The sequence below is a fragment of the Rana temporaria genome, chromosome 3 (genome assembly GCF_905171775.1).
Source record: "Rana temporaria chromosome 3, aRanTem1.1, whole genome shotgun sequence".
NCBI lineage: Eukaryota > Metazoa > Chordata > Amphibia > Anura > Ranidae > Rana > Rana temporaria.
The window spans coordinates 463418653-463435542 of record NC_053491.1 but is presented as its reverse complement, the minus strand read 5'-3'; the positions used below and the strand labels follow the sequence as shown (position 1 = coordinate 463435542).

Below are 16890 nucleotides of genomic sequence, written 5' to 3'. Positions count from 1 at the left end.
AAGGGGGCGGAACGGACTGCTATAAAAAAAAATCACAGCCCCTGGCAACATTCAATTTTTTACTTTTTTTTTTCTTTTGCATTGGTACATTTTCTCCACGGCAGTGCTGACCTTCCCCCCCCCCCCCCATGCAATTTTTGACACCCCTTTGCCTATTAGCCCAGAAAATGTTTTTTTTTGTGTGACAGATTTGGCTTGAATTGATTTTAATGGAGTTTGGGTTCGGCATTCTTTGAATTTTGCAGACCCCTGCTTGAACCGTAGCAGGGCAGTTGGCTCATGTCTAATTTGTCACATAGCTGTTCTGTCTTCAGTTTGATCACTTTTCCTACTTTTATTAATAGATGTGTAATGCTATGTGTACAGAGTACTTGTTGCCATCTGTAAAATTAGAAAAATGGGAAGTCCAGAGGTGTGATCGTCTTCTCATATCAACTGTAGATATTGTCGCAATATAAGTTCCTCTTTGGATGGCTTATAACCAGTAACACTTTCCTTAATTTTAGATAGCAGCCATGATGTCCCGTGTACTGGTCCTACTCATGCTGTGTCTATGGGGTATGTAGTATATATACAGTCTGTAGTATTATTATATACAGTGTACTGGTCCTACTCATGCTGTGTCTATGGGGTATGTAATATATATACAGTCTGTAGTATTATTATATACAGTGTACTGGTCCTGCTCATGCTGTGTCTATGGGGTATGTAGTATATATACAGTCTGTAGTATTATTATATACAGTGTACTGGTTCTGCTCATGCTGTGTCTATGGGGTATGTAGTATATATACAGTCTGTAATATTATTATATACAGTGTACTGGTCCTGCTCATGCTGTGTCTATGGGGTATGTAGTATATATATACAGTCTGTAGTATTATTATATACAGTGTACTGGTCCTGCTCATGCTGTGTCTATGGGGTAGGTTGTATATATACAGTCTGTAGTATTATTATATACAATGTACTGGTCCTGCTCATGCTGTGTCTATGGGGTATGTAGTATATATATACAGTCTGTAGTATTATTATATACAGTGTACTGGTCCTACTCGTGCTGTGTCTATGGGGTAGGTTGTATATATACAGTCTATAGTATTATTATATACAGTGTACTGGTCCTACTCGTGCTGTGTATATGGGGTATGTAATATATATACAGTCTGTAGTATTATTATATACAGTGTACTGGTCCTGATCATGCTGTGTCTATGGGGTATGTAGTATATATACAGTCTGTAGTATTATTATATACAGTGTACTGGTCCTGCTCATGCTGTGTCTATGGGGTATGTAGTATACATACAGTCTGTAGTATTATTATATACAGAGTACTGGTCCTGCTCATGCTCTGTCTATGGGGTATGTAGTATATATACAGCCTGTGATATTATTATATGCAGTGTACTGGTCCTGCCCATGCAGTGTCTATGGGGTATGTAGTATATACAGTATATGTAGCGCCCCCTTACTTTCAGTATGGACACTACGCTAAAGTTGATAAAGGAAAAATATGATACTGCGCTAAGCTAACTAAGTGAAACAAACAAAAACTTAAACAAGCTGCAACAAAAATTGTGATATACACACAATATCCAATCAAAACAAAACAAATAAGTTGCGCTAAACATATATGAATGTGAAAAATAAATGAGAAAAAATTTTAAGTGTCCATAAGTGTCCAATGAACAATAAAGATATATTGAGAATTCAGGTTAATTGTTGAGTGAAGTTTTTAACCGTGACTGGCAAACAAAACTCCTCCACCAGTGAAAAGATAAAAAGGCTATGCGCTTACCAGAAGGGCAAGCACTTAGGGCTTGCAGCTGGAAACCCCCAGCAAGGGTCTTTATGGAAACTGCTGCTGATGATCCAAATAATATTCCTCCAATGGTGTGGGTGGATATGGAATCCAAACATGAAAGAAATATATATACAGCATATGGTGATGTACCGCAGATAACACAGGATGATAAGCACACCAGGAAAAGCCGCCACCAAATAGAATCACCAAATAAGGGGGACTCTTACCAGATATGCTAAATAGAGTACTTGTGGCCAAACCCAGCCAGGGCCTTTAGATAATCTCCAAGCACACCAGCCAAAGCACACGGCTTTCTCAGACAACCATAACGGAATATGTCACCAGAAAGAAAGATGAAATCCACATAGTGAAGTATCGCAGATATAGGTTTAATAAAAAGTAGATGCACTTACATAAAAAGAGTAATGTCAGCATAAAAAATTTGCGAGCCGGCCGGCTTCTACGAGCGCCCGTCCTTCGGGACCTAGACGCAGCACGTCAGAGCGTCTCCTCCTCCCGACGTACGTTTCGTCAGTATGTGACGTCGTCTGGGGAACGGGCGACGCAATGACGTGTCGCATTTAAATACATAATAGTAAAAACCAAGCCTCGATATGGATGCAGTCCCAACCATCACGTGACGAGGATCACCCAATCACAGGACCGCAAACCAAAGCAAGGCGAATGCTGCGATAGACACCGCTGAATAATCAATGCGGTACCACAGCAGCACTCAAAATAATACCGAGGGTATTATGAACATTAGAGTTACATAGGTAATGTGCATTCTCGAGTCGAGCCAACCACTAAGGCTCAAGAATACTTATACAAGCTCCCAAAAAATATATCATATAAAATGCGACTGTTGAATAAATATAATATAAACCGTCGGTGGGACAATCATGTAGCCCCTATTATATAATATAGGAACTCTAATAAGAGTCAGGGCATAAAATCAATTACAAAAAATAATTACAAAAGTATATAAATATAAATATAAAAAGCCAAAAAAGTTTAATGATGGCCTTACTATTAAATATCCTAATTCTTATAAGGCATCCTCCATAAAGCCAAAATGACCGTATGAAGGGTATATATGACCATGAAATAAAATTGATAATAGTTAATGCATTCATTAATAATGCTTGATTAATGTTTTATTATGTGGTTTTTATTCTCAAATGTTTTTTATTATCATTATTTGTTGCGTGCCAACTTGAGTCAAGCCCAACACAGGCTATATGATTGTGGGCCTCTAATGGGGCGAGCCTCATTATCATATACACATTTTTGTTAATTATTGATAATTTTTTCTCCCCTCCCCCCCCCTTATTCCCCTTCCCCTTCTCTCTCCCCCTCCCCCTTTCCTCCCTCCCCTTCCCATTCCCCCCTCCCCCCTCCCTCCCCATCCCCTTTTTTCCCCCTTTCCCCTCCCCTCTCTCTCCCCTTGCCATCCCTTTCTTCCCTATTATCAATTTTATTTCATGGTCATATATACCCTTCATACGGTCATTTTGGCTTTATGGAGGATGCCTTATAAGAATTAGGATATTTAATAGTAAGGCCATCATTAAACTTTTTTGGCTTTTTATATTTATATTTATATACTTTTGTAATTATTTTTTGTAATTGATTTTATGCCCTGACTCTTATTAGAGTTCCTATATTATATAATAGGGGCTACATGATTGTCCCACCGACGGTTTATATTATATTTATTCAACAGTCGCATTTTATATGATATATTTTTTGGGAGCTTGTATAAGTATTCTTGAGCCTTAGTGGTTGGCTCGACTCGAGAATGCACATTACCTATGTAACTCTAATGTTCATAATACCCTCGGTATTATTTTGAGTGCTGCTGTGGTACCGCATTGATTATTCAGCGGTGTCTATCGCAGCATTCGCCTTGCTTTGGTTTGCGGTCCTGTGATTGGGTGATCCTCGTCACGTGATGGTTGGGACTGCATCCATATCGAGGCTTGGTTTTTACTATTATGTATTTAAACGCGACACGTCATTGCGTCGCCCGTTCCCCAGACGACGTCACATACTGACGAAACGTACGTCGGGAGGAGGAGACGCTCTGACGTGCTGCGTCTAGGTCCCGAAGGACGGGCGCTCGTAGAAGCCGGCCGGCTCGCAAATTTTTTATGCTGACATTACTCTTTTTATGTAAGTGCATCTACTTTTTATTAAACCTATATCTGCGATACTTCACTATGTGGATTTCATCTTTCTTTCTGGTGACATATTCCGTTATGGTTGTCTGAGAAAGCCGTGTGCTTTGGCTGGTGTGCTTGGAGATTATCTAAAGGCCCTGGCTGGGTTTGGCCACAAGTACTCTATTTAGCATATCTGGTAAGAGTCCCCCTTATTTGGTGATTCTATTTGGTGGCGGCTTTTCCTGGTGTGCTTATCATCCTGTGTTATCTGCGGTACATCACCATATGCTGTATATATATTTCTTTCATGTTTGGATTCCATATCCACCCACACCATTGGAGGAATATTATTTGGATCATCAGCAGCAGTTTCCATAAAGACCCTTGCTGGGGGTTTCCAGCTGCAAGCCCTAAGTGCTTGCCCTTCTGGTAAGCGCATAGCCTTTTTATCTTTTCACTGGTGGAGGAGTTTTGTTTGCCAGTCACGGTTAAAAACTTCACTCAACAATTAACCTGAATTCTCAATATATCTTTATTGTTCATTGGACACTTATGGACACTTAAAATTTTTTCTCATTTATTTTTCACATTCATATATGTTTAGCGCAACTTATTTGTTTTGTTTTGATTGGATATTGTGTGTATATCACAATTTTTGTTGCAGCTTGTTTAAGTTTTTGTTTGTTTCACTTAGTTAGCTTAGCGCAGTATCATATTTTTCCTTTATCCATTTTGTTATATACCAAGGTACTGCTGCTTTTTTGTATTTAAACTTATAATTGTACTTTTACATATCATTTCACAATGGATGTTTTTGACTATAGGGCTTCCAGAAAGGTTGATACCTCAGGGGTTTTTGAGTCATATAAAAACGATGAGGGTGACCTAACCGGTATTTTTACTAGACTTAAAAATTTAACCATTTCAGAAACTCATACTCAGTGGGACATAGCGTACTTAGAGACCTATGTCAAAGAAAATATGGTCCCACGTAGTCTTAGATGGGAAGTTGCACCCCAAAAGGGTGACATCCAGCTTGATGATTGGTTCAAATACTTCAACGATGCTGGGGTCAAGTTTCTCTGCTTTTTGATCGCTAGAAAGCGTGTCAAACTCACTCGACTTGATGAGGAGATCAAAGTTATTGCAGAGAAGCTTGTCCCCCTTCGAGAGTCAGTAGAGTATAAAGACAAATCAGAGTCCCTTTCTAAATTTTTGGAGAAAGAGGAGAGGGATCAAAAAAAATAAGAAAAAGAAAAAATACAACAGAGATCTCTCCGATTATCATATTGGGGAGGTTTTCTCGTGGCAAAAGAAAATTTTGGAGGAAAACAGGATTAGGAGTGCAGAGGCGGAAATGGAAACTAATCAGCCACAGGCATCCGCTACGGCTCCTCACCCTGCTACTATCCAACCTCCAACTAAAGGTCGTCCTAATTTTCAGGGTACCAGAAGAAGGGGCTCGCATTCATCCCCCTTTAGATTACCCAATCAAGGTAGGGGAGGACCCTCACAGTCATATTCACAACCTCTCCCACCTAGAAATTCCAAACCATCTCATGGTTCAGGGAGGGGAGGTAACCGGGGTAATTTTTACCCCAATCAGGGGCGCCCACCGTCAGCCTATCCTCAAGGATATCCACAATATACTAGTGGTCCACCACCCTCTCCTTTCTTTCCTCCCTCTCAGGGTTTTCCCTATTTCCAACCCCCCAATTTTGCTCATCAAACTGGTTTAAATCAATACAACCCACTTGGTACCCAGGACAAGGATTTTCCTTACCAAATTGATACACAAAATCGCTTCTATCCCCTCCGTGACAAAGAGGGACCTAGTGATTATTTTGGAAGGAATAATGTCAACTATCCCCTACAAGGGAGCTTGTCTGAGGTTGTGAATACAGCCTACCCTCTGAACAGTACGGGCTCTTCTGGCCCCACCCCACAACAGTGGGGTTTTCACAGGCCCAGCCAGGGCGTGAAACGTGCAGGCGACCCAGGAGAGGAGTCAGAGGAGGGCGAAGGGTACGAGTCAAAAAGGCAAAAGTTTTAGCAGGAACAGGAATTTATAACCTGAGTACCATTGCCTTAAATCAGTCTGAAAAGCTTATCCTGGATAAAGGCCTCAAATATGCCTTACCCCGTAAATTGAATAAATTTGAGACCTACATTGATATACATAAGTTCATACGCAAAGTGCATATCAAGAGGTACATGATTTCCAATCCCATTTCCAATACCCAAAATCAAGTGGGAGGTTTTGTGCATACTGGTTTATCTAATGCATCCTTATATAATCCTTCAACCACTATGGCTCCCGCCATTAGGGTATTTAGGGACGCTCTTCTTAAAGATCTAGAATCACTTCCAGTTAAAACCAGTAGAGTTGACCAGGACCTTTTGGCTGGCCTTAATTCTCTATGCGAGAACAAAGATATCGTCATTCGGCCTGCCGATAAAGGCGGTGGTATTGTTGTCCTTAATCGTTCAGATTATTTATTGGAAATGAACAGAATTTTGGAGGACCGCGATACTTACACTCCCTTGAAATCTGATCCTAAAAACAATTATTTGGAACAACTTGATCGCATTGTTAAAAATGGTTTTAGGGAAGGTATCATCACTAAAAAGGAGAGAGCCTATTTGGTTCCTCTGGCCCCTAGAACGCCAATAATATATTACCTCCCCAAGATCCATAAAAGTCAAACCTGCCCCCCGGGACGCCCCATAGTGAGTGGGATTGATTCCCTCACTTCCCGGGTGGGCAGGTACATAGACTTTTTTCTTCAGCCTTTAGTGGCAGCGATGCCATCACTCCTTAAAGATTCAAGGCATACCATCAATATTTTGTCCAGCCTTAAACCATCTCCCAATGTTTGGCTCGTCACTGCGGACGTTACATCATTATATACTATTATTCCGCATGACCTAGGTTTATTCGCAGTAGAGTATTACCTTAGGCGCGATTCGGGGTTGTTTGATGAACAAATTTGTTTCATTTTGGACTTGCTCCATTTTGCAGCCTCTCGTAATTATTTCTGGTTCCAGCACCAGTTTTATCGCCAGGATAGAGGTGTGGCGATGGGGGCTAAGTTTGCCCCCAGTTTGGCCAACCTCTTTATGGCGTTATGGGAGGAGGATGTCGTCTATGTTAGCCAGACACCACAGCTAAAGTTGTGGAAGAGGTACATTGACGACATCCTCCTCCTGTGGGAGGGATCCTATGAGGACCTACAGGCCTTCATGGAGCTCTTAAACAATAACTCTAGGGGTATTCATTTAGACTTTGAGGCCAGCCAATCCAGCATTAGTTTTTTGGATTTGAAGATTTCCATCATGGAAAACCATTTTGTCACATCAACCCATTTTAAAAAAACGGACCGTAATTCATATATCCCAGTTGACAGTTGTCATCATAAGTCCTGGTTACAGTCCGTGCCCAAGAGCCAATATCTACGAATTAGGCGTAATTGTACCAACCAACAGGAGTTCCTCAATCAGAGTGGACTTTTGACTGAAAGGTTTTTAGAAAAAGGTTATTCATTGGGCCCCCTTTTGGCTACTCTGGAGGAGGTTAAGAAAATTGATAGAGAAACTCTTCTTATCACAAAACCTCCGAAAGATAAAAACCTATCCATGGTTCCATTTTTGACTACTTTTTCTACCCAACATCAAAATATAAAAAAATTAGTCAGAAAACATTGGCACATTTTATTAAATGATTCCATACTTGGTCCTTCTTTACCCTCTGTTCCACAAGTCATCTTCAGAGGTGTTTCAGCTTTGAGACACAGGTTGGCCCCCAATGTCATAGAACCACCTCCTCCGAGGATGACGTTTTTGGATTCCTATACAGGATTTTATCAATGTAGGAACTGTCGGGTGTGCTCCCTTAATGGGTGCACACAGAGACGCACTCATGTTTTCACTTCTACATCTACCTCAGAGGAGCATAAGATCAAACCATTCATAACTTGTTCCACTGTAGGAGTGGTTTACTTACTCCAATGCCCATGTGGGCTGCAATACATTGGCAGAACCAAAAGACCCCTTTCGGTCAGGCTCAATGAGCATATTACAAACATTTTAAATGGTTTTACCAACCATTCAGTGTCTAAACACTATTTATTGTCGCACAGCAAAGACCCTTCTAAAACAGTCTTTTTAGGCATTGACAAGTATACCCCACATTGGCGAGGGGGATCTTTGGTTAGGAGTATTTCCAGACTCGAAATGGGGTGGATACATAAGGTCAAATGTTATACTCCACATGGATTAAATGTGGAGGTAGATGTTAATGCATTCATTAATAATGCTTGATTAATGTTTTATTATGTGGTTTTTATTCTCAAATGTTTTTTATTATCATTATTTGTTGCGTGCCAACTTGAGTCAAGCCCAACACAGGCTATATGATTGTGGGCCTCTAATGGGGCGAGCCTCATTATCATATACACATTTTTGTTAATTATTGATAATTTTTTCTCCCCTCCCCCCCCCCCCTTATTCCCCTTCCCCTTCTCTCTCCCCCTCCCCCTTTCCTCCCTCCCCTTCCCATTCCCCCCTCCCCCCTCCCTCCCCATCCCCTTTTTTTCCCCCTTTCCCCTCCCCTCTCTCTCCCCTTGCCATCCCTTTCTTCCCTATTATCAATTTTATTTCATGGTCATATATACCCTTCATACGGTCATTTTGGCTTTATGGAGGATGCCTTATAAGAATTAGGATATTTAATAGTAAGGCCATCATTAAACTTTTTTGGCTTTTTATATTTATATTTATATACTTTTGTAATTATTTTTTGTAATTGATTTTATGCCCTGACTCTTATTAGAGTTCCTATATTATATAATAGGGGCTACATGATTGTCCCACCGACGGTTTATATTATATTTATTCAACAGTCGCATTTTATATGATATATTTTTTGGGAGCTTGTATAAGTATTCTTGAGCCTTAGTGGTTGGCTCGACTCGAGAATGCACATTACCTATGTAACTCTAATGTTCATAATACCCTCGGTATTATTTTGAGTGCTGCTGTGGTACCGCATTGATTATTCAGCGGTGTCTATCGCAGCATTCGCCTTGCTTTGGTTTGCGGTCCTGTGATTGGGTGATCCTCGTCACGTGATGGTTGGGACTGCATCCATATCGAGGCTTGGTTTTTACTATTATGTATTTAAACGCGACACGTCATTGCGTCGCCCGTTCCCCAGACGACGTCACATACTGACGAAACGTACGTCGGGAGGAGGAGGCGCTCTGACGTGCTGCGTCTAGGTCCCGAAGGACGGGCGCTCGTAGAAGCCGGCCGGCTCGCAAATTTTTTATGCTGACATTACTCTTTTTATGTAAGTGCATCTACTTTTTATTAAACCTATATCTGCGATACTTCACTATGTGGATTTCATCTTTCTTTCTGGTGACATATTCCGTTATGGTTGTCTGAGAAAGCCGTGTGCTTTGGCTGGTGTGCTTGGAGATTATCTAAAGGCCCTGGCTGGGTTTGGCCACAAGTACTCTATTTAGCATATCTGGTAAGAGTCCCCCTTATTTGGTGATTCTATTTGGTGGCGGCTTTTCCTGGTGTGCTTATCATCCTGTGTTATCTGCGGTACATCACCATATGCTGTATATATATTTCTTTCATGTTTGGATTCCATATCCACCCACACCATTGGAGGAATATTATTTGGATCATCAGCAGCAGTTTCCATAAAGACCCTTGCTGGGGGTTTCCAGCTGCAAGCCCTAAGTGCTTGCCCTTCTGGTAAGCGCATAGCCTTTTTATCTTTTCACTGGTGGAGGAGTTTTGTTTGCCAGTCACGGTTAAAAACTACGCTAAAGTTAGTGGGGAATGGGAGAGTTATTTTTCTCCCATTCGCAAATTTGTTAAATTTGGGTTGCTGTCATTCCTGAACTGTCCTGTAGTTCAGTCTGAGCTCCAGGGGTGTTGTTTCCACCCCTGGGCGACAGGTGGCGCTAGAGGGGTTCTGGCAGAGCCACTTTTCCCCAGCAGCCAATTAGAGGAGTTTTCCCTCGCGGAGCATGCTGGGGAGGAGTATATCTGTGGCAGACGCCATTTTCCTTGGTCCTTCGCGGGTTACAGGTTCCAGGTGCGGTGCCCACCTTCAGGGTGTGCGCATCCAATGGACCCCAGTGATGGCCTACCAGGCCGGGGTCATACGCTACGCGAAGCTCCATGTTCCTGATAGGGACCCCAGTGACTTACTGGGTTCCCAATTCTGTTGAGGAGATCCCGGGCAGGATGCCGTTCGATGGGGGGGTCAGTGAGTAAAGTGGCGATGTAGCGTCCTTTTTTTGGGGGGGCCTGATCAGCGCTTCTGGGTAAAGTGCACACCCGCTGCCCCGGCTGTGTTGTGATTAGTTACAGTACAAGCTGATTTTTAGGAAGGGAGGGGTGTCCCTGAATTGCAGTTTGGAAATGTGGTTACCCTAGGCTACGATGGCCCAGGAGCAGGCCTCTGCAGAAGCCAACTACCACCAGGAGGATGCATTGGCATGTTAGCAACAAGCCGTCACAGAAGCCCAGGCATGCTAGGACCAGACATTGCTGCTGCTAGAACTGGTTTAGCAGATCCAGGCAGCACAGCTGGAACTCCAAAAGGCGTAAATGGAGACCCAGCTGACTGCTATAGTGGAACATCGCAAGACGGTGGTTGCCCCCAGCACCAAGTAAATGTAAGGGCCATCCACTTCCTACAGAAGGCCTTCCTGACCATGTTTGAGCATACGGCCAAGAGAGAGGGGAGGCCTCAGCATCAATGGGCCAGCCTCATTGCCCTGTTCCTGCCAGGAGAACCACAGAAGGCCTACTATGACCCATGGCTGATGCCAAGGACGATATAAAGCTTAGGGGGGATCTAACCCACCTTGGGGGGATTGCAGCTGTCTGGGTACACTGGTTGCTTTGCTGGAGATGGCATGTTGGCTACTTCAGCTGGCCATAAAGTTATTACAGCCAGTTCATACAGTTCATCACCATTCACCCTGCAGGTGGACAATCAGATAGGGAGAGTTCAGCCCAGTTGAAACTGGAATCCTGGAATGAGACGAGCAGCTGCCATGGGAAAGTAGTGTTACACACTCCTGACAACTCCCCTTCATCAGGACGTCAAGCGATATTACACTTACATTTTCTTTATTATATGGGCCACCAGGTGGGTTATGCCATAGTGTGCTAGTATGCACCACCCATTAGCACACTCTAACAAACTTACCTATCATAATGTGCCCTCCAGTTTCTTTGTTGTCAGTGATCCAATGGGTCCTGGATGCTATTTTCTTGTCAAATGTTTTTATTGAGATTTCAATAGGGGAACATAAGTTTGGGGAGGAGAAAATAAAAAAGGAAATATATCTGGGTTACATTTGCAGTACTTAGTACAACACATTTAATCAATACATATGCAGTTAACTGCAGTTAACTGTTCCCTATAATTAATAAATTCACACAGAAAATTAAGTGAGTATATAAACTAAGTAGGAAAAAATAGAAGATGTATAAATCCAACAATTTGTCAAGGAATTATTATAATGTAATAGGACATGAAACCATAATAGAGTTATAAGTGGGTAACCCTAGAAAAAAATATGTTAAATCGCCTCGCGATTATCCTATCGGTAAACAAAAAAAAGAGAAAAAAAATAATAATAAAAAAAATAAAAAAAATGTAGATAATAAAAAATAATAAAGGGTATAGGGGAGGAGAAAGAATATGAGAGAAATTATAAGCACCCGGGATGGTTGTCTGACTCCTGGCATACATATACTGTACATATATTTTTAACAATTGTAAAAGATTCTAGTTTGGTAACAACAAAGACTGGTCAAAATCGTCTGGGAGGTAATGTTTCACCCAAGGCTGACACATTTTACGAAATGTACTTAGTTACATAGTTACATAGTTAGTCAGGTTGAAAAAAGACACAAGTCCATCCAGTTCAACCACAAAAAATAAAAAAACAAAATAAAAAACACAGTAAAATCCTATACACCCACAGTTGATCCAGAGGAAGGCAAAAAACCCCAGCAAAGCATGATCCAATTTGCTACAGCAGGGGAAAAAAATTCCTTCCTGATCCCCCGAGAGGCAATCGGATTTACCCTGGATCAACTTTACCTACAAATCTTAGTACTCAGTTATATTCTGTACATTTAGGAAAGAATCCAGGCCCTTCTTAAAGCAATCTACTGAGCTGGCCAGAACCACCTCTGGAGGGAGTCTGTTCCACATTTTCACAGCTCTTACTGTGAAAAAACCTTTCCGTATTTGGAGGTGAAATCTCTTTTCCTCTAGACGTAAAGAGTGCCCCCTTGTCCTCAGTGTTGACCGTAAAGTGAATAACTCAACACCAAGTTCACTATATGGACCCCTTATATATTTGTACATGTTGATCATATCCCCCCTTATTCTCCTCCTCTCAAGAGTGAATAAATGTAGTTCTTCTAATCTTTCCTCATAGCTGAGCTCCTCCATGCCTCTTATCAGTTTGGTTGCCCTTCTCTGCACTTTCTCCAGTTCTCCGATGTCCTTTTTGAGAACTGGTGCCCAAATCTGAACTGCATATTCCAGATGAGGTCTTACTAATGATTTGTACAGGGGGGCAAAATTATATCTCTGTCATTGGAGTCCATACCTCTCTTAATACAAGAAAGGACTTTGCTCGCTTTGGAAACCGCAGCTTGGCATTGCATGCCATTATTGAGCTTATGATCAACTAAAACCCCCAGATCCTTCTCCACTACAGATCCCCCCAGTTGTACTCCCCCTAGTATGTATGATGCATGCATTTTCTTTGCCCCCAAGTGCATAACTTTACATTTATCTACATTAAACCTCATCTGCCACTTAGTCGCCCAACTAGACAGAGCATTGAGGTCGGCTTGTAAATTGGAGACATCCTGCAAGGACGTTATTCCACTGCATAGCTTGGTGTCATCTGCAAAGACAGAAATGTTACTTTTGATCTCAGACCCAATATCATTTATAAATATATTGAAAACTTATGTTATTTTCTTCAATAGCTGTCATTTTTGCATATAACATTGCTCTATTCACTCTATGTTTAGCCTCTGCCAAGATAAGAGAGTTTGATTTCCAAGATTTGGCCCTGGATGCTATTTTGTTCCTGTCTTCCTTCCTGGGCACCTGAGCTGAGCCACAGCTCCATGTATCCATTTAGACATAGAGCCACAGTCCGCCCCGCCCCCTCTCTCTCCTCATTGGCTGACTGACATTGACAGCAGTGGGAGCCAATGGCGCCGCTGCTGTGTCTCAGCCAATCAGGAGGGAGAGTCCTGGACAGCCGAGGCGCTCGTGGACATTGCTTTATTGAGAGGGCGTTCCAGTAAGTATTGGAGGGGCTGAGGGGAGCTGCTGCACACAGAAGGCTTTTTATCTTAACCACTTAAGGACCGCCTCCTGCACATATACGTCAGCAGAATGGCACGGCTGGGCACATGTACGTACAGGTACGTCCTGTACTAGTACCCAGCTGTGGGTCGCGGGCGCGCGCCCGCGGCGCACTCCCGCGACCAGGTGCCCGGAGCTGAAGAACGGTGAGAGCCGTGTGTAAACACGGCTTCCCCGTGCTTCACTGTGGCGGCTGCATCGATCGCGTCATCCCTTTTATAGGGGGACACAATTGATGATGTCACACCTACAGCCACACCCCCCTACAGTTGTAAACACACTTCAGGGTTGTTGTTATTTTAAAGGAAAACATTTTTTTCCTTTACAAACACTTTAAGTGGTTAAGAGGCCCTTAATGCTTTTTTCTACTACAAGGGATGTTTACATTCCTTGCAAAAGGAATAAAAGTGACCCAATTAAAAAAAAAAACTGTTTTAAAATCAATAAATGATTGTCCCGACGAGCTCGCGTGCAGAAGCGAACGCATACATGAGTAGCGCCCGCATATGAAAATGGTGTTTAAACCACACATGTGAGGTATCGCCACAATCGTTAGAGCGAGAGCAATAATTATGGCCCCAGACCTCCTCTGTAACGCAGAACATACAACCTGTAGAATTGTTTAAACGTTGCCTATGGAGATTTTTAAGGGTAAAAGTTTGTCGCCATTCCACGAGCGGGCGCAATTTTTAATTGTGACATGTTGGGTATCAATTTACTTGGCGTAACATTATCTTTCACAATATAAAAAAAAATTTGGGCTAACTTTACTGTTGTCTTACTTTTTTTTCAAAAGTGCGTTTGTAAGACCGCTGCGCAAATACGGTATGACAACAAGTATTGCCATTTTATTCTCTAGGGTGTAAGAAAAAATGATGTATAATGATTGGGGGTTCTAAGTAATCTTCTAGCAAAAAAACTTGTTTTTAACGAGTCTAAAAAAGAGGCTTGGTCCTTAAGTGGATATATACATTTATCTGTGTGTTTAGTTGTTCACCCAGCTTTTAATAAGTTTCATGTGTTTTTTTCTCAGTCAGACTTCATGAAACCTCTGGACATGTGTGTGTTGATCAGCCTGCAAGAACGGAATCTATAGAAGGGACGTCGGTCACCATCCCGTGCCAATTTTCATTTCCAGAAACAAAGAACAGCATTGAGTCCGCAACATTCATTGTGAGAGCATCTGATGAAAATTTCTGTAGAGGGGATGATAAGATCATTTATAACTCCAGTATAGTATTCTTCTCCCCCAAGTATCAGGGAAGGCTAAATGTGACATTCGATCTAAGACACAGAAATGCCTCAATAACCATAAACAATGTAATGCAGGAGGACGCTACACAATATTGCTGCCGCATAGAACTGAGTTTTCTTGATGGGAAAAAACGGCAATGGCAAACCCCAGATGGCACACGGCTTACAGTGAAAGGTGAGCCTAGGTCAGCCTTTTCAAAATCAAAATACATGAATATAGTTTTTTTATCGCCATAAATATATCAATTCATATTTGAGTCTGCCTTGAAAGTCTCACAGTACCGGGGGGTAGACATGTGCACTGCCGAAAAATGTGTTCATTTTCGTTTTCATAAATTGTTTTGCTTTTATCGAAAATTGTAAATTTGAAAAATTCTAAAATTGTAAATTCTAAAATCGTAAATTCGAAAATCAAAAAATCTGAAATTCGAAAATCTGAAAATTGGAAATTCGAAAATCAGAAATTAGAAAATCTGAATTTTAGAATTTCCAACTTTCGAATTTCCGATTTTCGAATTTACAATTTTATAATTTATGACTTTTGAATTTACGATTTTTGCATTTTTGAAAATTCGAAAAATTCGTAAATTAAAAAATTCAGTAAAATTTGAAATAATTACTGACTAATAATAACTATTAAATTATAGGTATTGGAATTTACTTCCAAATTTGGCTGTTACTGAATGTAACGAATACAAATTTATCTGAAGTTACGAAATATACCCGAAATAACGAATGCCGCATCTAAACAAATGGAATGGAACAAATTTATAATAAATAATAATATATCTAAAATATCAGGAAAAAATACCCTACCAATTAGGAAAGGTTATATAATCTGATCCCAGCGCTCAATGGCACCAAATAAGAACTAAATAAGAACTAAGTAAGAAAAACTTGCAGTGTAGCAGCTATTATAAATTCAAAACTAAATACAAATAATATACTTCACTCAACAATTCAAAAATTGATATCATAAAATATTAACAGCGCTAATATTTTATAATATCAATTTTTGAATTGTTGAGTGAAGTATATAATAAATAATAATAATACAAAAACAATTGTTTACGTTAGTAACGATTGTTACGTTCGTTTAGATACAGCATTCGTTATTTTGGATAATTCATAACTTCGGATACATTCGTATTCGTTATAATTACTGACAGCCAAATTTTAAAGGAAATTCCAATACCTATAATTTAATAGTTAGTAATAGTTAAGTTATTATAAGTTAGTTATTATTTCAGATAACATTTTCGGATTTTCATTCTTTAGAATTTTTGGATTTTAATTTTTACTTACAGATTATCAAATTCTTGAATTTCATAATTTCCAATTTTTGAATTTCCAATTTTCCGAAACTTCGATATTCCGAAATTCAAATTTTCGAATTTCCAAAATTTTGAATTTCTTAACTTCGAATTTCAGAATTTCTGTGTCCCTTAAACTCAGCTTTTAAAAAAAATGCCAATACGCATTGAGGTTTTTGTTTGGCACATTTGTCTATAATAATATTTTATTCTATATCAGATAGGAATGAACCCGGTCTGGAGACAATACCTCTGATCTTTGCTGCTCCTGGAGAAAATGTGACACTTCTGGGCCACTTCACAAGTGACAACCTAACATCTGCAAGTGATGTCACCTGTCATGTAAAGAGGACCGCAGACAGAGGTACTGGATGTGACCGCGGCATAAATATAGGAGAATGCACCTATAAGAACAATGCTTTATATTTCCAAATCAACCAAGTTACCAGTGAGGATAATGCCTTTTATTGCTATCAAGTGAAAATGTCTACTAATAATGAAGAGAAAAACACATATTACTATCTTGGACCACAACTTCTTATTATAGGTGGGTGATTTTTTTCTCTCCATCAGATAGTCGTGTTCTGAGTGTCTTAGAAACTTCTTTATTCTAATATCTAATAAAATTACAATAAAAATGATATGTATGAATGGATGGAAATTAGGATACATTGAATTTGAAATCACCACAACCTCATGTAGGCTTTAACAGGTACAAGTGGAAATAAAGTCAGCAAAAGAACTTTGATTCATATGGTATCCCACAGTGGCGGCTGGTGCTCAAATTTTGTGGGGGGCGCAAACAAACAGAAAAATTCTGAAAAATGCTGAAAAAACCCCCCATCAAATGCAGCCACTGTGCCATCAATAGTAGTCATGGTGCCCATCAAATGCAGCCACTGTGCCATCAATAGC

General features: G+C 40.6%; 1 protein-coding gene across 1 annotated transcript in view; it reads left to right on the top strand.

Moving 5' to 3' along the window:
• Window positions 1-16530, top strand: part of LOC120930591 — a 55132-nt gene extending 38602 nt beyond the window's left edge. Inside the window, exons 4-6 of the mRNA XM_040341766.1 lie at window positions 507-558; window positions 14442-14837; window positions 16196-16530. Coding sequence (XP_040197700.1) covers window positions 507-558; window positions 14442-14837; window positions 16196-16530 — 783 coding nt within the window. The remainder of the gene's footprint in view (window positions 1-506; window positions 559-14441; window positions 14838-16195) is intronic.
• The last annotated feature ends 360 nt before the right edge of the window (window positions 16531-16890 follow it).